At 45.8% G+C, this 22,428-nt stretch overlaps 1 protein-coding gene across 1 annotated transcript in view; it reads right to left on the bottom strand.

Annotated features, from left to right (window-relative positions):
* LOC138491372 (otospiralin-like) overlaps positions 1-22,116 on the bottom strand; it is a 50,346-nt gene extending 28,230 nt beyond the window's left edge. The window contains exons 1-3 of the mRNA XM_069617866.1: positions 22,008-22,116; positions 17,575-17,637; positions 16,881-16,907 (exon numbers count right to left, since the gene is read on the bottom strand). Coding sequence (XP_069473967.1) covers positions 16,881-16,907; positions 17,575-17,632 — 85 coding nt within the window. The 5' untranslated portion in view covers positions 17,633-17,637; positions 22,008-22,116. The remainder of the gene's footprint in view (positions 1-16,880; positions 16,908-17,574; positions 17,638-22,007) is intronic.
* Positions 22,117-22,428: the final 312 nt, after the last annotated feature.

The raw sequence follows: 22,428 nt of genomic DNA, 5'->3' as shown, positions 1-22,428 counted from the left end.
AATCCAGAAGCAGACCCCTTACTCACTGTGTCTTAGAGAGGCTCATCTTCACCTCACTAATGAGGCCCGACTAGGCTGAAGCACGTGTCTGAGGATGCTGATGGTCCTCTTGTTCAGAGGAGATTTGCCCAGCATTTCGGTGCTGGACTGCCCTGTGGGTGGGACAAAGACTCATATGCAAATGGATATTTTTCCTCTGTGAAAGGTGCAGCGGGCTAAAACGTGGACCCTCCTGAGTGGAAGAAAGTCCATAAAACAGGGCATTTGACCCATGCTCGTTCTCAATAGAGGGGCTCCCACACTCCTTTGTAACATGAAGAAAACATCCTTTTTATCTGGTCAGATCACTTTGTGGTGAGTTTTGCCATACCGGGTGGTCATGTTCCATGTAGGAAGACTGATCGCCAGTACTAGCGTACAATTGTCCCACCGAAAAAAAGATCTTGATCTTATCTCTAGTCAAAAACTACTGGGTGAGCTAACTCCTATGCAATCTGACACCAACTGTGCAAAATTGTACAAGAATGACATGTCACGCTCATAAATCAATTGTGACATAACTGCCCCCACTCAAAAGCATCGGAAACCCTATGAAGAGAAATAATCAATGGCACAATTACCTGTTAAAACCCCTTAAGAAAAGTTATCAAAAGTGAGGAAAAAGATGGCTCAAAAACAGAAATGTCAATGATCATCACAAGGTCAGGAGGCTAAATTGGCTTTGGAGTTATATAAAAAAGATATTATTCTTGCAAAATCACTCTGTTTACAGAAGAAAATGAATCTTGCTGATAATCGACCTAAACATTGTTTATGGCTTTTAGAAACTTTACTAGTACTTTGTCCACTATTTCTAGTCCACCCATGTCACTCAAAATGGTCAATGAATTCAATGTTAACTTTCTGGAAAAAATCAATCTGATTAGGATTAACATTGATTCTCAAACTTGGTTCAACAGTTTTTTTTGGCAATTGAAAAATCAAACTCTGTGATCAAGCCAACTTCCCTTAAATTTACATTTTCGCTGGTGAACCTGGAAGCTGGTGCCAATCTGATAACTAAACTCAAACCCACCAATTTTAGCTATGATCCCATTCCATCATACCTGGCTAAACAGCACGTATATGCTCTTAGTGGGATTGTCCAATCAGTTGTAAATGCCTCCTTAGCCCAGGGTTGTGTTCCACCAGATCTGAAAAAATCCTACCTCACTCCACTTCAAAAAAACCTACATTGAATCACAAAACCTTGTCAAACTATCGTCCAATCGCCTACGTTTTGTGGCCCGCAAAAATGTTGGAGAACATTGTGACTATGCGGTTCCAGGGCTTTTTGAAAGAACATATTATCCTGGACTTATATTAGTCAGGATTTAGACCAGGCCACGGTACAAAGAGGGCACTTATTGCCACCTAGGATAACCTTCTAGAGACTGCAGACGAAGGTGATTTTAGCATGCTTGTCATGCTGGACTTGGTGGCAACCTTCAACACGGTCGATTTTGACATTCTTATCTCACGACTATCGCTGTTGGCACAGGTGTCTGATGACGCCCTGAAATGGTTAATTTCCTTTTTAACTGACCATTTTTATCAGGTTATGGTAGGCTCATATATGTCTGACTCACTACTAGTTAGTTGTGGAGTGCCCCAGGGCTCCTCTTTGTCTCCACTGCTGTTTAACGTCTATATACGTTCATTGCTGAGCATTTTTTCCCAGTTTGACTTACGATATCAATCATATACCGATGACACACAGATCTATGTCCGGCTAAAGCAACCGCTGCAGACAATGGATCGAGTCCTATCCTGCCCGGACAGAATAAAAAATTGGATACCTGAAAACAAGCTCCAACTGAACCCGTCCAAGACCGAGGTTATTGCATTTGGTTCCACAAAGAAGTTAACAAACTCTGCACACTCTACCCCATGTCCAACCCTATTTTACTCAGACAGTGAAGAACCTTGGCTGCATTTGGCAATATAAACTGCAATCTACACATTAACCAAATTGTTAAATCAAAGTTAGACTATTACAATGCCTTACTTACGGGCATCCTGAAATTCCAACTACAGAGTCTACAGGTCGCCCAGAATTCTCCTGTTAGACTGGTCTTCTAACTGTCAAGGAAATCATCTGGATCACAGTTTCACAAAATCCTTCATTGACTTCCAGTACAGCAGAGGATCTTGTTTAAGACCCTCTGCTTAATCTTCAAATGTATTCATGTCCTGTCCCCGGGATATCTCTCATCAAAAATTGTAACTCACTGCCCCAATCGATCCCTTCGATCCATGGGGCAAGGTTGTTTGGTGGTGCTCATTTCCAGGACTGAAACTTGGGGTGACAGACGCTTTTCTTCCTTGGGCCCTCAGTCCTGGAAACTACTCCCACCGGATTTGCGAAGAACAGAATCCCTTCTCTTTTCAGGAAAACATTGAAAACGTACCTTTTTGCATAAAGCCATCTGCTCGCATGAATGTGTGTCAAAGTCCCTATGATCAGTGCCGCTATGACTCTTGTCGGTTGTTTATCACTTGCGCCCAGATACAGATCCTGCTTAGATCCTTCAGGGGATGTGCGATATAAATTCCAAAATCAAATCAAATAATTTCTGACCCTCAGACTAACATATACAAAAAATGTGTAGAGTAAATGTCTCTGGTGTGAAAGTTCAAATAGGTAATTCCAACAAAGCAATCCTTGGCTCCCTTCCCCTGAACCAATTCAGGATGCCTGTTGGAAATATGTTGTTCGAACATTTTTTTGTCCAAATGCATGAAAATGCCTTTTTTGCCAAAACCCAAGGGCGTCCTCACTTTTTTCCCCCCTCGATTCTCCTCTCAGGTGGCCAGGGAAAGGTTATCGCTTTTGGATCCAGACCCTGGGGGTGGATATGCGAGGGAGGATCACCTGGGTGGAGGGAACTTGGGGTGTAGGGAGTAGACGTCCTTAGGTGAGACATGGTATCCCCATCCCATTTCATAATGAACCTTCTATCCCTCAAGCCTTTGTAGGCTACTGTCAGGCCTTTCCCTTTTATTCCCTTAAAAATGTCCCCCAAAAGCACCACCTTAGCACTGGGACAAGGAAGAGACCAACTAGAAGGACGCATCCTCATTTGGGGTGAGATAAACACGTCAGCTTTATATTGTTAATACACACACATATCAGCCAAGTACCAAGACGAGGAAGAATCAACATAGAGTTATGACACTTCCTTTAATTCAGATATCGCCAAACACCACTCTGATACTGAGACGAAGAAGAGGGCTATGGAGTTGTACCGATGGAACACCCAGGCATGTTCAGCTAATGGGCTTACCTAAAGTCAGGCAATTGAACTTGATGACCCTCACGTGTGGTCATTTTACAATTCTAATGAGTATAAAAAGACTTGCCGCAAAGCCAGAAGAGGAATACACAAGCAGACTGGAGAGAAGCTGACTGGAGAAGGTGGAGCGGTAGACACAGGAACCAGGAGCCGTATCGAGCAGGAGAGAGGGACGCCATGGCAGAGGCTAGATGTGAGAGGGTCTGGAAGCCCTGCATGCCCTCCATGCCGGGTGCACGCAGAGGGAGCTGTGAGGCGATGAAACACTCCAGTCGCCGCAAGACCCAGGAGAGCGAGCAATGCTCCCTATTACCTCTGCGAACAGAGAGCAGAGTCACAGGAAGCCGGAAAATAGTGCGAGGGGCAGAGGGAAGCTGAAGGGAGCTGCTGTGTGGAGCCAGTGAGCGATAACAGGGAAACACTCTTACAGCGGCGCTCCAGGACCCTGAAACACACACTCTTGAATATCGAAGGAACTAAAAATGGTTAAATGCTCTTTTGAAGGCTGAAACAAGTGCCTCGAAAATCAAACAAACTGAACGTTATTAGCAATTTTGAAGGCTTAAACAGATACTTTTGAATACCGAAATAACTGGAAAACATTGTAAGCACGTTTGAATGCCGCACAGAGCAAAAGCAAGTTATGAGTACTTGGAAATAGAAAAGAAGCAAAGTGGTGCAAGTAACAGATGCCACGGAATGAATTGTTTGGAACACAAGTGTTGGCAAAGCCAAGAGAATACCAAGAAGGGTATGAGAGAAGAAACCAAGCATTGGGAAAAGCTATAAAAGGTTCAAGGAACTGCAGCTTAAGGGAAAACCTGTATTGGCAAGAGCCAGAAGAATACTGAAGAGTATAACAAAGTGCATAGTGACCAACCAAGCCATGGTAAAGTGTGACACTGATGAAAGAGATAAGCTTCACTGATAAAGGAAAGCAGTGGCCAATTGTTGATGAAAAGCAGATAAGAAGGGGTATCAGTTGTGTGACCTGTAATGGGTGGGTCATGTGGTCCGACAACTGTGCGTAAACCAACTGCCTCCCCTTTATGAAAGCATCCATGAAGAAGCTTGTGTTTTGCAACAGCCGTTTGTATGATTTTGAAGGCAAGAAACAAACTTATTTTGTGAACTAGTGAAAAGTACTGATGATAAGAGAGCTGAGAAGCGTCCCAAGGAATTGTATTGTTTTGAAAAGCAGGAAGATTTGAACTCTTGGGGAAGGGAAACCCGATATATTGTGAACTGTTTGGAACTTGGGGAAGGGGAAGCTGATTAGAAGCCAAGAGCTGGAAGAAGCTCAGAACTTTATTTCAAAAACAATTTCTTTTGATGCTGACATCCCTACACATTGTATACATTTAGTTGTGGGGGCAAGTATAGATTTGGACACAGACTGTTATTTGATTTGGACATTCTGACACAGACTAACCTTAGTTTTCTTTAGGTAGCGAAATACCCCCTTAGCATAGGGCAAGTTAGTCCTTACTCAATCCTGCATTTTAAGTTAAATACAACTTTTCTGTTCACATTTGAATCTGTTGTGTCTACTTTATGATGCCTTCACACAAAGCAAACATGTCTCATCCATCTTATACTGTTGTCAGAATAGCAAAACACATATCTTTTCCACAGAACACTTTTCTTAGGATGGCAAAACCAAATGTCTCTTTCACAAAACAGTTTATAACAACAAGGTTTCTCTTTTACATGATTACTCATCTCCTGGTATATTCCCCTGTCAGGAATTGATCAACTCAATCCTTTGATATCCTGGTTTACTCTCCTGCAGGAATATATCATTTTGACTCACACAGATCTCCTGGAATATTCTCCTGCCAGGTATCTCTTTCCAAAAAGGATCCTTACCTGGTACTCATGTAAGGTCTTTCTGTAAGCTTCCTTCCACTTCAGTTATTACACAATCATATTTCTTCAATAACACAACGTGTTGACTTCAGTGGCTACTTGTACCAATTTCCCCATGCAGATATCTCATATATGACGGGCTGTTCATGCTCAATCTGTTAACCTTTCTTTCAATCTCTCTTGGCTTTTGGCAGTGCTTGTTCCAGATTTCCCCCAACTGACATCTCATGTCAGGAGAACTGCACAACGTGTGTCTCTTTAGCTCTCTTACAATGTCTTTTGGCTTATGGCAATGCTGGTTCCAAGATTCCCCCAACTGGCATCTCATGTCAGGATAATTGTACCATGTTTGCCTCTTTAATTCTCTCACAATGTCTTTTGACCTCTTTAATTCTCTCACAATCAGGGCTCAAGTAGAGGGTACACGCGGGTGGACAGAGTCCACACACTTTTTTTCAGAGGGTGGATTCAGTCCCCCCAGTTAAAATGAGAAACACTGAATGTCTTCTTTGAAGTTAAGAATTAAAGCTGACAGTCGTCAGGCTTGCAGGCCGGACACTTCACCACTGCACTATATAACCTGATAAAAAATAACAAACAACTAAAGGTGAAATGTCCCATTTTAGTATTGCAAGATCCAGGGAAAACATCTGTATTGGGTCTTGAAGTTTAAAACATGCACACCCTTTTAATGTAAAGTATCTTCTCTTGGTTTTGTGTACGTGTTGACTTTATGAAAAGCAAATGTCATTCGTCCTGTGCAATTTGGGTGGTTATGCAACGCCAATTTAATGAAACGTCCATATTTCAACTTAATACGTACATTTCTGGCGACGTCTCATCCCATTGCATTTGTTGATGAGTCCCCCGACTTTAATTTTTAGGACTTGACCCCATGTTTGCATTGTCTTTTTAATTTGCTTTGGTCGATATTCAACAATATCCTTCATATACTGTGTAACGTTTTCGAACGTCCTGAGGCCCCTCCCACTCTCAGGCTGACTCGCTGGTATTACTTGCAGCCATCACAGACTGACAAAATAGCAAATTTAAAACTGGGATTATTCTGTTACAGGCAATTTTCGAAGAACTTCCCTGGCCCTCTGGATAACTATTGATCTGCCCTGAAAATATCCAGGAATTAGGTTATGTAAGATCTGTGCAGCATGATCTGAACTATGCAGCAACATTAGGTTTTACATTTTAAGCAAGTGAAACATGATATCATGTTTTATTAAGAATAATATGTAACTAAAATGAGGATCCTTCCAGAATATGTACACCTTTCCCTAATGGCTCTTGCGTACATTTCCATCCACTGTATTTCCAAAGAATTTGAACAGTGTAATGACCGTGTCATGTTTGGGCAGAAGAAAGAGCATCGGCCAGAGAAGGTTTTTCTGTGTATCTGGGGTTTATCAGACTTTGAGCATTATTACAGGAGAGCATCAGTTCAATTCCTGAGCAGATAGATAGATCTCAGACGTGCCTAATTAAATAACAGCAGTGTGTAAAATAGGTCGACGGCACAACCACTCAAAATGCACAGAATTGTGTTGAAATTCCTTGTAGAAATATTGAAAAGAATTGAGCTCAAACATCATTTTAGAAATAGGAAGATGTCGAATTAACACACATGACACTGGATCTAAGATTTGGAATTGTACCATATAATGGAGGGGTTAAAATAAAAAAAGCTCTGCAAACTTGTCGGATAATTGTACCCTACAAAGAGTTTTTAAAGATGTGTGACCATCTGCAAAAGATGAAGCTTGATGGAAGATGAAGGTCAGGAAGAAAATGAAGATGAAGCTCAGGAAAAAAATGCAATTGAATAAAATGGAAATTGTATAAGTATGTGCTCAGTTGTCATGAACAGAATGGGTTGAGAACATGGAAATATGGTCTAAGTGGAGCAAATACGAAAACAAGCAGGCGAAGGAAGCAACTGTGCACCTTATGGCAACGGTTTTCTATGATCGGACCGGAAAAAAAGGTCCGACCGTACAAAATGACCGAACATCGCTACCACCAAAGGTTTGTACCTTTGGTGGTAGCATTGCAGCTAAGTAAAAAAAAAAAGACTAGAGGGGCTGCGGGGGTGTCTCCCGCAACACCCCGCTCACTATACTGTGGGAAAGTGAGCGGGGTGTTGCGGGGGACCCCCCCGCAGCACACCTGCAAACAAATTTTAAAAAATAAAACGGGGGCTGCACGGGTGTCCCCCACAACACCCCTCTCACTATACTTTAAAGTATAGTGAGCGGGGGTTGCGGGGGAACCCTCTGCAGCCCCCGTAGTATGTAAGTTTGTTCTCATGAGAAAGGTGCAAACCTTTGGTAGTTTGCACCTTTCTCATGCGAACATTCCGGCCGCGGCAAAATCAGCCGCGGTCGGATCACTTAGAATCATGGCAACAGTCCCCATTGGCAATCGTAGCTGGAACACTTATTTTAATGTTTATAGGTTACACTTTACCTTGGGTTGGTTACACTGTCTGTGTGAAATGACTTTTTCCCACTTCTCTACGTCTGCCAGCCTTTCAGAGGAACGCATCTGTAATGATGGCCTCTCATTTGATGTTACCAGCCTTAGTAGAAGTCATTTTACTATTCTCATAATGACATGTCATTGAAAGTGTTGACTCTCAGCACTCCACATAATCCACTTGATAGCTAACTGCAGCCTCAATTTTATTTCATTTGTGGGGGTGCATAGGGAAGAGCCCTTGATTTTAATAAAACACAATTACCAGGCAGTGGGCCTCGTTACAAGTTTGGCGGTAGCCTTGCCGGTAAACCCGGCAGGCTGCCGCCAAACTTGCAAATGTTTCCGCCCCCTGCGAATGGGGAAATACAGGGCCATTACAACCATGGCGGACCCTGTATTTCCCCATTGCCAGGGGCCGGAAAATATTCTTCCCCATTGTCGTTTGAGCCCCATAGGGCTGAATGGGAATGGGGAAGCCGGATGCACCGGCACCATTCGTGAATGGTGCCGGTGCATCCGACATGCTATGCTCGCGGGTGCCGGTACTCCCGCCAGGTCAGACCTGGCAGCCGCAAAGGCACCCGCAAGCAGAACTAGTAGTTTGCTGGTAGCTTACCAGCGCTGTTACTACCAGACCAGCAAATTTGTAATGAGGCCCACTGAATTAGTTGAATCGCGATTTAGTCATGCCTGGCCAGGTTTATAACTTAAGTAAGGGGGTAAGGGGAGCAGTTCAAAACTGCCATGTATTATAGCGCTGAAGTCGTCACCCGATAGTTAAGATCAGACCTATGAACCATTGACTTATGTGTACATTTGTTGCTAATAACTTTTGACTCGTTGGACATATGTGGCTGGAATTTTACACAGACATTGACTGGTGCCCCCACCCAACTCCCACCACCAGCACCCACTTCATTAAAACATTAGAGTCCATTTCCTCCACTCCTGGCACATGAGCAGGTAACATTACTAATACATGAAAGAATGCACATTTTCATTTGTGGGGGTGGGGTTGGGAGTTCTCCCATAAGGAATAATTGTGAACAAGAATTTGTGCAAAAGCATAAAGCACATTTGGACAGTAATACCAACAACGTGTTGGGATGTTTAAAAAGTGGCACACGTTTCACGTGGTTTGGACAGCTCCACAAAGCCAATTTTAGAAAACTATTGAAATACCATGCATGTTGAGGTCCATTGGGCCAGTGCCATCATATGAGGAATGAACTGCAACTTGAGTCTCTGCTTGGCATGTGATGGCAAGACATGACGGTATGAGGGCTTAGAAGTCCTCACACATGGTAACTATCTGAGCAACCCAGGTGGATAGCTCAGAGGTAAAGTCCTCGCCTCTCACATGGAACCAAGCTGTTCTTTAAAAGTTTGAATCCTGTGGCAGGGCTGACTTAGCCTTCCATCCTTTTGAAGTTGATCATTTGAGTGCCATAAACTGCGCTAATAATATCACATGCATGTCCAGTTGCCCTCGCACTGCTTCCGGGCTCCCCAGCACTTAAGGGTCTGTATCTGCAACCTTACAGCCCCTTCTCTCTGCATTTATGAGTCACCCGCTGGCTGCAATTGTGAGTGAACTGCCCTTACCCGTTACCCTGCCCCTGGCACTTCTCCCTTTTCCCCGCACTTGCGCGATCTAAATGACACAAGGACTAGGAAGATCGTTGTTTTGTCCTCCCTCTGTCCCCCCTCCTTGTCTTGTCATGCCTAGAAACACTTGTGTACAGGTGCATTATAAATGCCACATCATATCATATCATATCATATCAAACCTGTTTTGGATGGTATACGTGGCTGCACTTGCCATATGATGGCAGCAACTAAGCATGTGCGGCCTGCACCTCACATTCAGTGTCTATAACTTGCCTAACACACTGACTGGTATTACTGTGGCATATGAGTCTGTGCCTGACATATGGTGGCAGCAGCTAGACGTGTGAGGCTGCACAACACATTTGGTGCCTAAATGATGCACCTGGAGCATTAACTAGCATTGGATGGCATTGCTGCGGCATTTGATGCTGTGCTTACGTATGATGGCAGCAACTGCTCTTGTAATGCTGTGCCTTTAAAATAAAAGTGCCACCAAGGTATAAAAATATTCCACTCAAAAGTGGGATAAAGTGAAGGTTATGTTATGTTATGGAGTTTTGTAAAGCGCACGTTCGCCCCGAAGGCATCATGGCGCTAGAGAGAGGGGGCCCAAGAGCCAGGCAGAGAAAAGCAACGGCGGCGGACAGAGAATCAGAACAGGAGAGTCTTTAAGGTTTTCTGGAAAAACAGGTGATTAGGTAGAAGCTTTAATGGAAGAGGGAGAGCATTCCAGAGCTGGGTGGCAGCAATAGAAAAATCCCTGGCCCCCCACCTGGGCGAGCCGAAATGACGGCACACAAAGCAGACCTGAGACAGCTGACTACAAGGGACGATTTGGAACATAGCGCCCAAACTTAGTGCGCAAATATTCTGCTCCTTGGTCATGGAGAGCGCAGTGAACAACGCAGAGTGACTTAAATTGAATGCGATGGGCCACTGGGAGCCAATGCCGAGAGCGCAGTATGGGGGTTACATGAGCCCCGTAGGGGGACCCGGTAGCCACCGAGCCGCCATGTTTTGAAGATGTTGCAAGTGGCCTACCAGCCCCTTAGACTGGGCCAAATAGAGGGAGTTGCAATAGTCTGGTTTGCTCATAATCATGGCGGCTGTAATCAAGGTGTATCTGTAATTGGCACTGCCCCACACTCAGCATGCCCTCAGCCACTCACACCTCCTGAACCCCTCCCAAACCAAACGCAAACTAGAGGTCAGTCTTCAGTGCCAGGCCATCTGCAAAGAACGTCCTAATATACATGAACTCATCGATGAAAATGGTCCTCTGCTTCTGGTTCTCACTGGGACTTTTTTCTCACTCTCCCTCCGTTACTTTATCCTTAAATGTCCTTTACTGACTCACAATAAAGGAACACACACAGGTAAAATCCTTGGGCAGATTCTTGAAAAAATCTGGACACATTAAGTGGGAGGAGCATTGGCCCCCTGCACTGTGCGTGCACAGATTGCGTGCCACAAGTCCTTGTTTCTCAACTGGTTGTGGGGACTAGCTTTGCGATGATGGCTTCGGGTGCATTGCACCCACCACCAGCTCACTTTAAGCATTGGTGATGGGCGTGCATCTTTCACTTATGGATTCCTTGGCTAGTGTCACCCACATGGGTGGCGGGCTGGGCTCAGCTCCCAACCTACAACATGGCCACAACCGCATTTGCAGTGGCGGACCTCAAAGCATGCAACTCTGTAAATCTGCCTTCCAAAGGTTTAGGAAAGCAGTACAGAGTCCTCTCCTCTGCGGCTCCCTCAACCAGGCCTAACCATCCCTGCTCCTCATCACTCTAGGCTCTTTCACAGGAACTTGGCTTATTTATGCTGTCGGTCAAACGAATCAGGCTGCCGGTCTCCCATGACAGGTGCCCTGCTCTAACGCCATTCTGTGGTAGTCAGGCAGAGGGCAGGCTATACTCTTCAGGAGGGGTGTGAGCTGATAACAGTAGCTACCAAAACAACTTGAGTACAATGATTCAAAAATAAATGAATGGCCAATCAAGGTTATATGAAAATATGGACTTTGAATTCAACCATAAAATGCAAACAACTAATCAGAAAACACTAGGAAATCCCACCCCCCAAAAAAACAAAACAGGCTTTTGTGAAAGGGCAATCTGGGTGTATGATTGGGGGTGTTTAAGCACAAGTTTGGCACAAAGTAATTGATAAAAGAGTATGTATTTAAGAACAAGGTAAGGAAGGGTGGTTTAAAAGTCACTATGGCCCCAAAAGTGGACCAGGGGAACAGGGTTTCTTCACAGTGCCTTATGTTCCTGTCTTTGGGGCTCAACAGTGTTGAGCCAGGCTTTTTGGCATCAATCCGGGAGCCTGGATGTTTTTGGCGCTGGGCTGGTGGCAAGTCAAGGAGAAGGATAAGGCAGTAGCCGCGGTGTTATTTCAGGTGGCAGAGTAGATGAGATTTGCAGAGGAACAACCCACTGAAGGGATTTCCATTAAATCAGCCCTTGCTAACCATTTTACCACAGATGCCGGCAAAGGAGTTTCGGAAGCGGTGGTAGGAAACCAATCTAACCTTGAAGAATGTTTGGTAAAGGAGACATTCAATTTCTCCAACTGGAAGGAGCTGACGGTGGCAAATTGAGCCCTGCAGGCCCTCAGGCCTTCTCCCGAATCCTGCGGGGGAAGGCAGTGTTGCTTCTTAAGGACAATACCTGATAGATAAGCTGAGCAGGGTCTTTGCATCCATGGAGTGGGACCTTCTGGGGGATGTGTTTATCAGCATAGACCGGAGGTTCGGGACCCACTGTCTCAACTTCTGTGCCTTACCACAAAACGCAAAGACTCCAATGTTTTCTACACAGTTACCTTACCACAGGGTTTGTGGGGGGGTAAATACCATAGCAATCCCTTGGCCAAATGGCCTCCTGTATGTATTCCCTCCATTTCCTCTTATTCCAAAAGTGCTCTTGAAGATCATGGAGCCGGAGGCGTTGGTCATCTTGCTGTTCCCCTTCTGGCTCCGCATGGGTTGGTTTGCCCTTAGGTTGGAGCATGCAGTAGCACCTGTCTTCCTCCTCCCGAGACATTCAGTTCGATGTACCCTGGCCTTGGGGGGCTTGGAAATTGAGTGGGGAAGGTTGCAGCGATCGGCTCTGTTCTGGAAGCTAGCCGAATCCATTCAGAAGGATAACAGACCTTCTACATTGAAGGCATATGACAGGCACTGAAAAGTGTTCCAGGATTGGTGTTTTAAAAAGGGATGGAGTCAACACCCCCGCCCTCCAAGTAGGGCGTGATGTCTAGACCTTGAGAGCACAGTGGGCAGCAGTAAGGGCATTTCGAGAGTCTGGTGGTTGGGCTCTGGAGACTGTACCTTGGTTAATAGATTATTGGAGAGATTTGCTCTGGTTAGACCAGTGTCCGCTTCAGGGTTACCTCTGTGGGAACTTCACTTAGTATTCAAGGTGCAACAATGACCCCCCACTCCCTTTTGAGCCTTTGGAGGGAATTCCCCTAAAGATCTTGGGCCTCATTCTGAGTTTGGGGCAAAGGGATACCGGGCACCGGTAAGGACACTGGTGCCGGTAATCCCTTTGCGCCCTATTCCAAGTTCCCTTAGCGGGTCCCTTCCTTAACGCCTGGTTTTATCAGCCGTTATGGAAGGGACCCGTTAAGGGACTTCAAAGCTAATAACGGTACCGCAATTTGCGGTACCGTTATTAGCGCCTTCCCATTGAGCACTATGGGGGCTCAAATGGGAATGGGGAATGGCTTTTTCAATGGGGACTTACCGGTCCCGCAAAGGTCGGAATAGACCGGTAAGTCCCCATTGAACGAGGGCGGTCTCGGTACCAGTATTGGAGGTAGTCATCGCGCTAATTGCGCCATGATTACCTCCAAACTTGGAATGAGGCCCCTTGTGTCTTAAGACTGTCTTTTTGTTTGACATAACTATGGCTAGAAGACTAGGAAACGTGTGTGTGTTAACCTGCAGACCACCGTTTCTGGTGGCTCAAGAGCAGACTTCCCCCCTGAAAGTGGGATTTAATGTTCATGTTTCTCTGGAGGTCGTATGTCCATCCTTCCTTCCCAATACTTCATCTCCGAAGGTGTTGGGTTGGAGTCATCTAGATGTTCAGGACGGCCATCCTGTTTTATTTGGAGTCTTTGCAGGCCTTCAGAAAGTCTGATGGTCTTGTGCACATTTTTTGGGGGTGGTGGCACTGCATGGCCACAAGGCAACAGTCCCCAGAATCAGCCGTTGGCTTAAGGAAGCTGTCCCCATTGCCTACCACTCTTCTGGTGTGGTCCCCCCTCTGAGAATCCAGGGACAGTCCACTGGAGTAATGGCCGCTTCCTGAGCAGTGGCACAACGGGTGTCCATTCAAGAGATTTGCAGAGCAGCAACGCGGGCAAACCCTAACACCTTTATAAGGCCCTACCACTTAAGCTTACAGAGGGAGGGTATCAGTGTTTTTGAGCAGAGAGTTTTGGGTGTACCGGCCGATATTATAAAAGTATGCAATTCGTAGAACTGAGAACTTGCTGATACTAAAATGGTGCTGAGTGGTGTGCCTGGCCTCAGTGGTTTGTGTGTTTCTTTAAACCCATTCAGTGAATCCAGTTAGTGTACCGTATACCTCACAAGGGTGTACTGGGACGAGGAAGAGGGACATGAAGGTAATGTATTTGTATTTTGTATTTATTTAGATTTATATAGCGCTTTAAGGCAAAGTGCTTTGCATGCGGAACAAGCAATTGCAACAAGCAATAAATAACATTGAATCAAACCAGAAAACCGTACAGAGAACAATTTACATTATTGGTGAGGTTAAGTGCATATGGAGTGGGACTGAAGTGAGAGAGGAGGGTTGGAAGGTGAAGGAGGAGGAGGATTCAATGGAGAAGGAGGAAGCAGAAAGAAGCTAGGGGGGTGAATGGAAGAGGTAGGATTTTAGGGAGGTGTGAAATGAGGGGTAGGTGGTAGTAGAGCATATTGGGAGGGGAAGGCAGTTCCAATGGAAAGGAGCAAGAAGTTTGAAGTAGTTGAAGCGGGAAGGGGCACAGGGTGGCGGTCGAGGAGAAAGAAGGAAGAGATCTGCGGAACAGAGAGAACAAGGAGGGGTGTAGAAAGTGAGGAGGGAGGATAGATAAGGAGGGGCAAGACAATAAAGGGCTTTGAAGACTAGACAGAGGAAGTTAAATTTAAGCTGGGGTGAAAAGGGAGCCATCCTAGTGAGTCAAGGGAAGAGGAGATAGAGTCGTGAGGTGAGAGAAGGCAGAGGGAGCGGATAGCGGAGTGGTAGATGGATTTGAGGGGCGAGAGGTGGGAGGAGGGGAGTCCAAAGAAGAGAGTGGAGCAGTAGAAGAGTCTGGAGAAGATGAGGGAGGAGATTAGGAGTTTAGTAGCATGGAAGGTTATGAGAGGATGAATTTTACGGATATTGTAGAGGTGGAAGCGGCAAGATCTGGCAGTGAGAGAAATGTGGTAGAAAGAGAGAGGTGGGGGTCGATGTGGAGACCAAGGTTGTGGGCATGAGGGGAGAAGGGGAGTTTGGAGGGAGGGAAAGAAATGAAGGGAGGAGGAGAGGGAGGAGGAAGAGTACTGGCAGGGAAGAATAGGAGCTCAGTTTTATCTGAGTTGAGAGAAAGGATGTGAGAGGACATCCGGGATTTAATGGTGGAGAGGCAAGAAGAGAGCTTAAGGTGGATGTCAGGTGTGAAGGAGGAGAAGGAAAGGAAGAGCTGGGTATCATCGGCATAGAAATGGTGTGATACACCAAAGGAGGATATAATGGGAGCTAGGAAGGAAATATAGAGTCAGAAGAGAAAGGGGCCAAGGACAGAACCTTGGGGAACACTGTGGTTAAGAGGAAAGATAGGTGAGGAGTGGCCACCCCAGGAGACTGAAAATGTGCGATTAGAGAGATAGGAGGAGAACCAGTCGAGGATGGAGTCTTTGAGGCCAAATGCAGAGAGAGAGTTAAGGAGAAGAGGGTGGTCAACAGTATCGAAGGCAGGTGAGAGATCAAGTAGGATAAGAATAGAAGAGTGCTTAGAGTAGCGAGCAGATAGAGTTGAGTTGAGAACGGATAGAGAGAGTCGAGAACGGAGGTGAGAGCAGTTTCCGTGGAGTGAAGAGGGCGGAATCCAGATTGGGTGTGGGGGAGGAGGGAGTGGGTGGAGATGAAGGTAGAGAGTTGAGAATAGACAATATGTTCTAGAAGTTTGGAGAGGAAGGGAAGAAGGGAGATACGCGATAATTGGATGCAAGATGGGGGTTAGCAGAGGGTTTTTTGAGAATTGGGATGATGGTAGCGTGCTTGAAAGGAGAGGGGAAGGTGGATGTAGAGAGACAGGTGTTGAAGAAGCAGGTGAGATAAGGTATTAAGAGAGGGTAGATTTTAGGGATAAGGGAGGTAGGAATGGGGTCCGCAGGAAAAGCAGTTGGATGAGTTTTGGAAAGGAGAGGGTGACTTCAGAGTGAGTGATAGCGGTGAATGAGGACATGGAGGGAGGGGGAGAATAAGAAGGGGAAGAGAAAATAGATTGTCAGAGGTTGAGGAATTTGTTGGAAAAGAAGGCAAGGTCAGAGGCAGAGAGAGGAGAGGCAATGGAATGATCATGGGTGGGAGGAGAAAGAAGTCGAGATAAGGTTTGAAAGATGCGGCGTGGATGGGAGGACTGAGAGTGAAGAAGGTCGGAGAAGTAAGTGCGCTTAGCAGAGTTGAGACAGGAGTCATAGAGGGAGTGATAGTTGAAGTATGCAGATTTGTTGGAGGGGGTGGGGTGTTTGAGCCAGGAACGTTCAAAGCCCCTAAAAAGGCGGCGCATGGAGGAAAGATGGGGAGAAAGCCAAGGTTGAGCAGTACGGCGGGAAGGGTAAAACGAGGAGAGAGGGTAAAGATGGTCTAGAGAAGAGGTGAGGGAGGAGGTTAGGGTGGAGGATGCTTCAGTAGCTGAAAGAGAGAAGTGTGAGAGGGGGGAGGACGGAAGAGCAGGAAGTAAGGAAGAGAGAAGGATTAAAGTTACGTAGGCCACGACGGAAGAATGTGGGGATTACTTACCGGTAATCTTCATTGCTCCTAGTCCAGCTCTTCCTCGTTGTGATGCGTGCGTCACGCCTCTCACTCCAGACATGGCTGAATGGGGAAATGGCTTGTTTATACTTAAGTGAGGGCTGGACGGGATACTTGTAGATACAATACCAGCATTATAAGTTCTGACGAGAGGTTATAACGCCTGGGAGAGGCAGGACGAAAGGAAGTAAACAATAAAAATAGAAGCGAGTTTTCCTGGGAGAGGAAGGGGTCATCTCACAAGTAAGTGCTGTGACGAGGAAGAATTGGACTAGCTGCAATGAGGATTACTGGCAAGCAATCCACATATTACTGCAGATCTACTGGTCGACATGTAGTTTAGGTGCTTGGATTCTGTCCACAGAAGAATCATTCTAAAAATAGTGTGCAGTAGTTTAGTTTACTTCAGTTTAGTTTCTTTATTTATAATGTGCAACTTGTGTACGTTTCACACCTCCAGTCAACTTCTTGGATCAACAAAGTGAACACATAAAGATTTTATAACATGTGTTTTAAAGTGAACGCTTACCGTCATCTTCATGGACTGGCCTGGACTCTGCAAATAGTAAAGAAATGTAGCGTCAAACTCTGTCTTTGAGCGAGAAAGCTGCAACGTGGCGGTCCCTCCTAAAGTGTGAGGGGTCCAGTGTGGACAGCAGGAGCTGAGACCCCAGGGGGCTGCCGCATAAAGCCGCCTGTGTGGAGGGCCGCAGCGTCCCTGCTGCTGGCTAGCTCCCACCGTGAATGGCGCACTGTGCCACAAGGAGACCCTAAGACAGAGGGCACTGTGTGCAGCGGCAGCCCCAATGCACACACCACATTCTCGAGTGAAGATGTCGGAGTCCTTCAATCAGCACCATGTCAAAAATGGGGGGAACTTACATCGGAAAACACCCGACACCTCAATCACACAAAGCCCACTAAAAATATAAAAAGCTGCCGAAAGCACTGAGGATGCGAGCGGCTTTCTCACACACACAATCAGCAATCAAGGAGCGATATAACCAAATGAAAAGTGCATATGTAGCAGTGCCCGCCATTAGCGTAAACATGCCAGCGCGTGAAATGGGGGCGCACGCGACAGACGGACATCTACATAAAATCGTATTATTCCAAAGCCAGCCCTGCAGTTAGCAGAGCGCCTGCACGTTACACCCAGAGGATGTGGGCAGTAAAGCCCTGCGTGTGCACATTAAAGGCCTGCTTTGCTGTCATCCACTCACCTATTAAAGCGTTCATCAGCATGACGCAGCAGAACACACCCAGGAATATCAACTTCATGTTTTCTGGAAAAAAGAACAGAGTTCAGTTCTAATGCAGTCAGCAAAAGAGATCAAAAGTCAACACCAGGGTCGAAGAGTGTGTGGCCTGCAAGCCTTAACAAGCATTGGCAATGCCAACAGTTTTAGGGGGCTTTTTTGTACGCATGGAAAAGGCATTTGCCAGGCACTGCTGTAGTGGTATTAACTACAGGTGCTATCGATGGCAGCACCTGCAAAATGGTGTACCTGGTTATCTAATAGAAGTGCCTGGCAAATGCCTAATACTTATACACAAACAAAAACTGTTCGCTTTGCCAATGTTTGTATTTAACTTAACTTCAGTGAAGGGCATAAAGATATACCAGTAACAGGTTTACAGCTCCAATTATGTTATTAACTCTCAGAAGACAAGTTTGAAATAACACTGGCAGGCACTTCAAGTGCAAAGTTTGATGGTAACGGTTGAGAACACAGCTCAAAGAGTTCCCATGAGGAGGTGTTCTGGGCGGGGAGGGGCAGTAATTGGGTGGGAATGGCCACAGGGATCAGCATGAGCATGGGCAGCCAACGGGTCCGCAAATACCCAAACAACACCTCAAAGCGTTGTATCCCTGCTCATATGCCATTTCTCCCTATCTATGCTCTAATGCAATGGTTTTGCCTTATAGGTGGTGCAAGCGACACCTAATAGCCCAGAGTAAAAATGGGTGGGGGCAGCTATCCTGAACTATGGGGAAAACCACCAATGTCCACAAAGAACCATGTTGCTGAATACCTGGTAGGGCTCGACAGGGGTCACGTTTTCACCGAGCACTTACTCGCCCCTAGAGGCACTTCTATCTAGGAAAATGTTATGGTATGTTGTCTGTTTTTATAGTGCTTAGTGGCAGTGTTAGACTTTTTGAAAGAGCTGTAGGGGAAGAAAAGAGTAGTAGGAGAAGTAAAGAGAAGGGGAAGAAGTAGGCTAAAGCAGAAAACATAATGTTGTGTTATGTTATGAGAGAAATTTGAGAGAGAGAGAGAGAGAGAGAGAGAGAGAGAGAGAGAGAAAGAGAGATTGGCCACGGTCCTGTAAATCCCTGCCCCGTCCTTTCGCCTGCCTACAGCCCCCTTTTCACGCCCATAACCAGGGACAGCGTCAGGGCCTTTCAACTTTTTCAATTGAAAGGGGCCTCGAGTCTCAGGGGGGCCTACAGCAACTGCCTCCATATTGCCAGTCAGCAGTTTAAAACACAGCAATATATTCCTCTATGAATCACTTATGTTCTGGTGTTTACAGTGTGCGCTTTACAGCGATCACCTTACAAGCTGTGCTGGCTGGCGCCCGACCGGCCGTCATTTCCATTGGGGAAAACAGAAGTGTTATCACCTTGTTACCTTTCAACATTGGTTCCACCACGTCAACCACTTGCTTACAAAGATGGATTCATTGCTATTCAGCGGGCATTCAGTGTTTCAGCTCCCTGCTGGATCGCAGTCTCATGCGGCTATTAATCTTCTCTTTATCTCCATTATAATGTGTGTCCCCCAAGGGTGCCTCCGACTGCTTTCCGGACTAGGCAGGGGGGCGGGGGGCAACCATCATGTTGGAATGGGCCCCCACACATCTTCAGCCTGGCTTGCCCATAACAATGTCAGCAGAAACCAGATTTTCCGTCATAGGGGGTCAGCAGGCCAGTCCTGTGCTGCGTGGGAAGCCCACTCCCAAACGTGGAGAAAAAGGCCTCACGCTCCCACGTGTCTGACTGCTGCAGCACCTTTCCAAATGTAGGGGCCTTAACGACAGAGCACTGCGTTTAAAATAGATGTATGTCCAGTGCTGGAAATGTACTTTTTTTACTGGGGGATCCCAGTCAGCAGAGGGGCGGGGGGTGTAAGAGAGCAGGTATTTTACTCACCCCCTATAAACATTTGCCTCTTAGCAGATTAATCACGAACACCTGGAAAATAGCCCAGTTTCTTATGTCAGCAAGGTATAAAAGGTGCACACCTTTTAAACCTAAAACAGTGTACTTCAATATATCCTGTAGCGTGCAGTGGTATCTCCACAGAGATCCAGCTGAGGCCGGGTCTCTCCCAGTGCCAAACAGCAGAACTGCCACCCTAGCTATTTAGAAACAGCAGAGGTCGCTGTAGACAAGTGGTCTTCAGACTGTGGGGCTGCCCCGATCCCTCTGGCGCCGCGGCGAAGGGGGAGGGGGGTGGGTGGGGGTTGGGTGCGCAGGGGGCGCCAAGCTGCTGTTGTGTCTGCGACCCCAGCCAGAAGGAGTAATGCTGGCAGTTCAACCATACGCCTGCCCCGTCAGCCACTGCTATAGGTGGGTTACCCAAATGGCAACTTTCAGTCTGTGATGCTGCCATGACGTCCAAGTCTCATTGTGCAAATCGGCCACCGTTAAATGCCAAAGGTTGGCGATGTAATAGTGTAAACATTAACATTCTCTGCTTGAGTCTTAGGGCAAAGTTACAGGTTAAAAAAAGACAAAAATGAAGGAAAATGTTAATTTTGAAATTGACAATGAGTCGTGGGGATGGTTGAACTCATTCAGACTATCCTATCGATAACACACTACCTACCCAGCGTTGCTTCCTCGCTCTAGAGGGACCGTTCGGACTGATCAACTAAGCGCTACCCTGGTCAGGCACTATCTCTTCCCTGCTCCCCCCTGTTATCCCTTCCGAAATCACCTACTCCTGACTGCTGTCTACTATCCCCCTTTACTCTCTTCTCTTTCCTCAGCGCGTTTTGAAGCGGAGTGAAGGCGGTGATAAGCACTAAACGTGGAGAGTACATACCTACAGAAACAAACAATTCCTTAACAGTGAAATACCCGGCCCTTTCCATATCAGTCTTTTCCAAATTTCCTCCCCTTCACAAACAGAAACAGTAAACACTCTCTATAGCGTGGAATGGAGTTTTTGCTCGGGAACCGACCCAGGCCGTTCTTTTTTCGAGTAGCCCTAGTTTGGGAGGTCGACATTTATTTATTTATTTAACATTTGCTAGGCGGCTCTACAACTGAATGGTGTTTCCAGGCACCACAAGGTAAAGTGGGGACGGTGCAAGTGGACAACCGTGGTCCTATTAGGCCTTGTGACATTCGGATGTGCAAGTGCAGTGAAGAGAAGTGCATACAGCTGGACATGTAATAGCTCGGTGGGTTCATGCATCTACTGTAGAGAACTGTGTCGAGACGTGGGTGATATACTGGCAGGCCATTCGGATCTGTTATCCTTTTGACTTTAGCTATATCAGTACCATGGGAAATCGGGCAACCATGCTGTTGTACCATTTAAACAAGCCACTATTATTAGATTAAATAAAACATTTAACTAGGATGTCTGAGGAATTAGTCGGCTCATAGTGATAATCTCGAATGGCAAAATCTCGAAAGTCAAAATGTCAAAAAAAAAATGTAGAAAAAAAAATGTCGAATTTTTTTTAATGACGTTTTTTGTTTGAAAATGGGGGGTTCTCCCCCAACCCCCCCTTTTTTTTTACCTATTTTTTATATATATACTAGAGCCAAAAAAAAAATGTAGAAAAAAAAAATAATTCGACATTTTTTTTCTACATTTTTTTTCGACATTTTTGTCTTTCGACATTTTATTTTTGAGATTATGACTGACCACCGAATTAGTCCAAGCATGCATCATGTGCTAACATACTTAGAAGATGTGGAAGAGGTGCCCCTGCTTTTCAAGGTTAACCTTTCTTCTATTTGCCAGACTCTTGCCAGTTTATTGTGGGTTTCCATACTAAGGTACAAAAATAACAAAATAAAAAAACTAAAAAAAACTAAAAAAACTCAGGCCCTTAGCCAATATACCGTAATTCTAGCTAAACTCACCTTTCTGACCCCAAGCATCACAACCAAATAACCTTGTTCATCTCTAATTAAAAAGAAGAGACGTGGCGTGTGCATAATCCCAGCAGCCCTCGCAGCCACTCGGCGTGATCCTGTGCCGCGCACTTTTTTTGTCTCTCTCTTTTCGCCAGTGCGCTTAATCAGACCGATCCCCAGTTGTAAGTGCTATGTTAACACATTGGACATTTTACTTTGTTTTCAGCACTGTCTTACTATTCGGCGCAACCATACACCCCTTAAACGAAAAGGGCTGCCTTTTCCTGTCTTGCCTTGCTGGGCGCGTAGTTATTACTTTTTAACCAAATAATATGAGTACATTTAACAGTGGCTCAGTTCATCCACCTAAACCAAAAGTATGCACATTTAAAGTATGAAACAGCATTGATAACCCCCTGACACAAGGAGCTGTAACTTTTATAATTCTAATGATGTCAATGATCCGATAGTTATAGGATGGAACAGAGCAGTAAGGCTGCTGAGATGCAACGGGAGCGAGTTTCCATACAGAATCTGTCTGCCAAATACCTTCTCTTTCCCAGCGAGTTCCTGGAGCAGGAGGACCGGTAGCTCTCTGTGCCGGCTGCGCAAATTCAATGGGCTTCTGTTACATTTTCACATCTGGAATGCTTAAAAGGAGGGCGGGGGATAGAGACGCCTGTCCTGGTGCGGCAAATAACCAATCAGACACGTTCCAGCCGCAGACACCGGCCCTTTCTTTCTTCACCAGGCCAATCCCTGGGAACACATGACAATTTAAAAGCAGGGGTCAAGTCCTAAAAATTAAAGTGAGGGGGACTTATCAACAAACGCAATGACATGTGACGTCACCAGAAATTAGCATATCAAGGTGAATGAAATATGCACATTTCATTAAATTGGCTTTGCATAACCATCCGAATTGCACAGGACCAATGGCATTTGCCTTTCATAAAATCAACACACACCC

The sequence above is a fragment of the Ambystoma mexicanum genome, chromosome 10, assembly GCF_040938575.1.
Source record: "Ambystoma mexicanum isolate Mex_15411 chromosome 10, UKY_AmexF1_1, whole genome shotgun sequence".
NCBI classification, from domain to species: domain Eukaryota; kingdom Metazoa; phylum Chordata; class Amphibia; order Caudata; family Ambystomatidae; genus Ambystoma; species Ambystoma mexicanum.
This window is presented reverse-complemented; position numbering and strand designations above follow the sequence as displayed.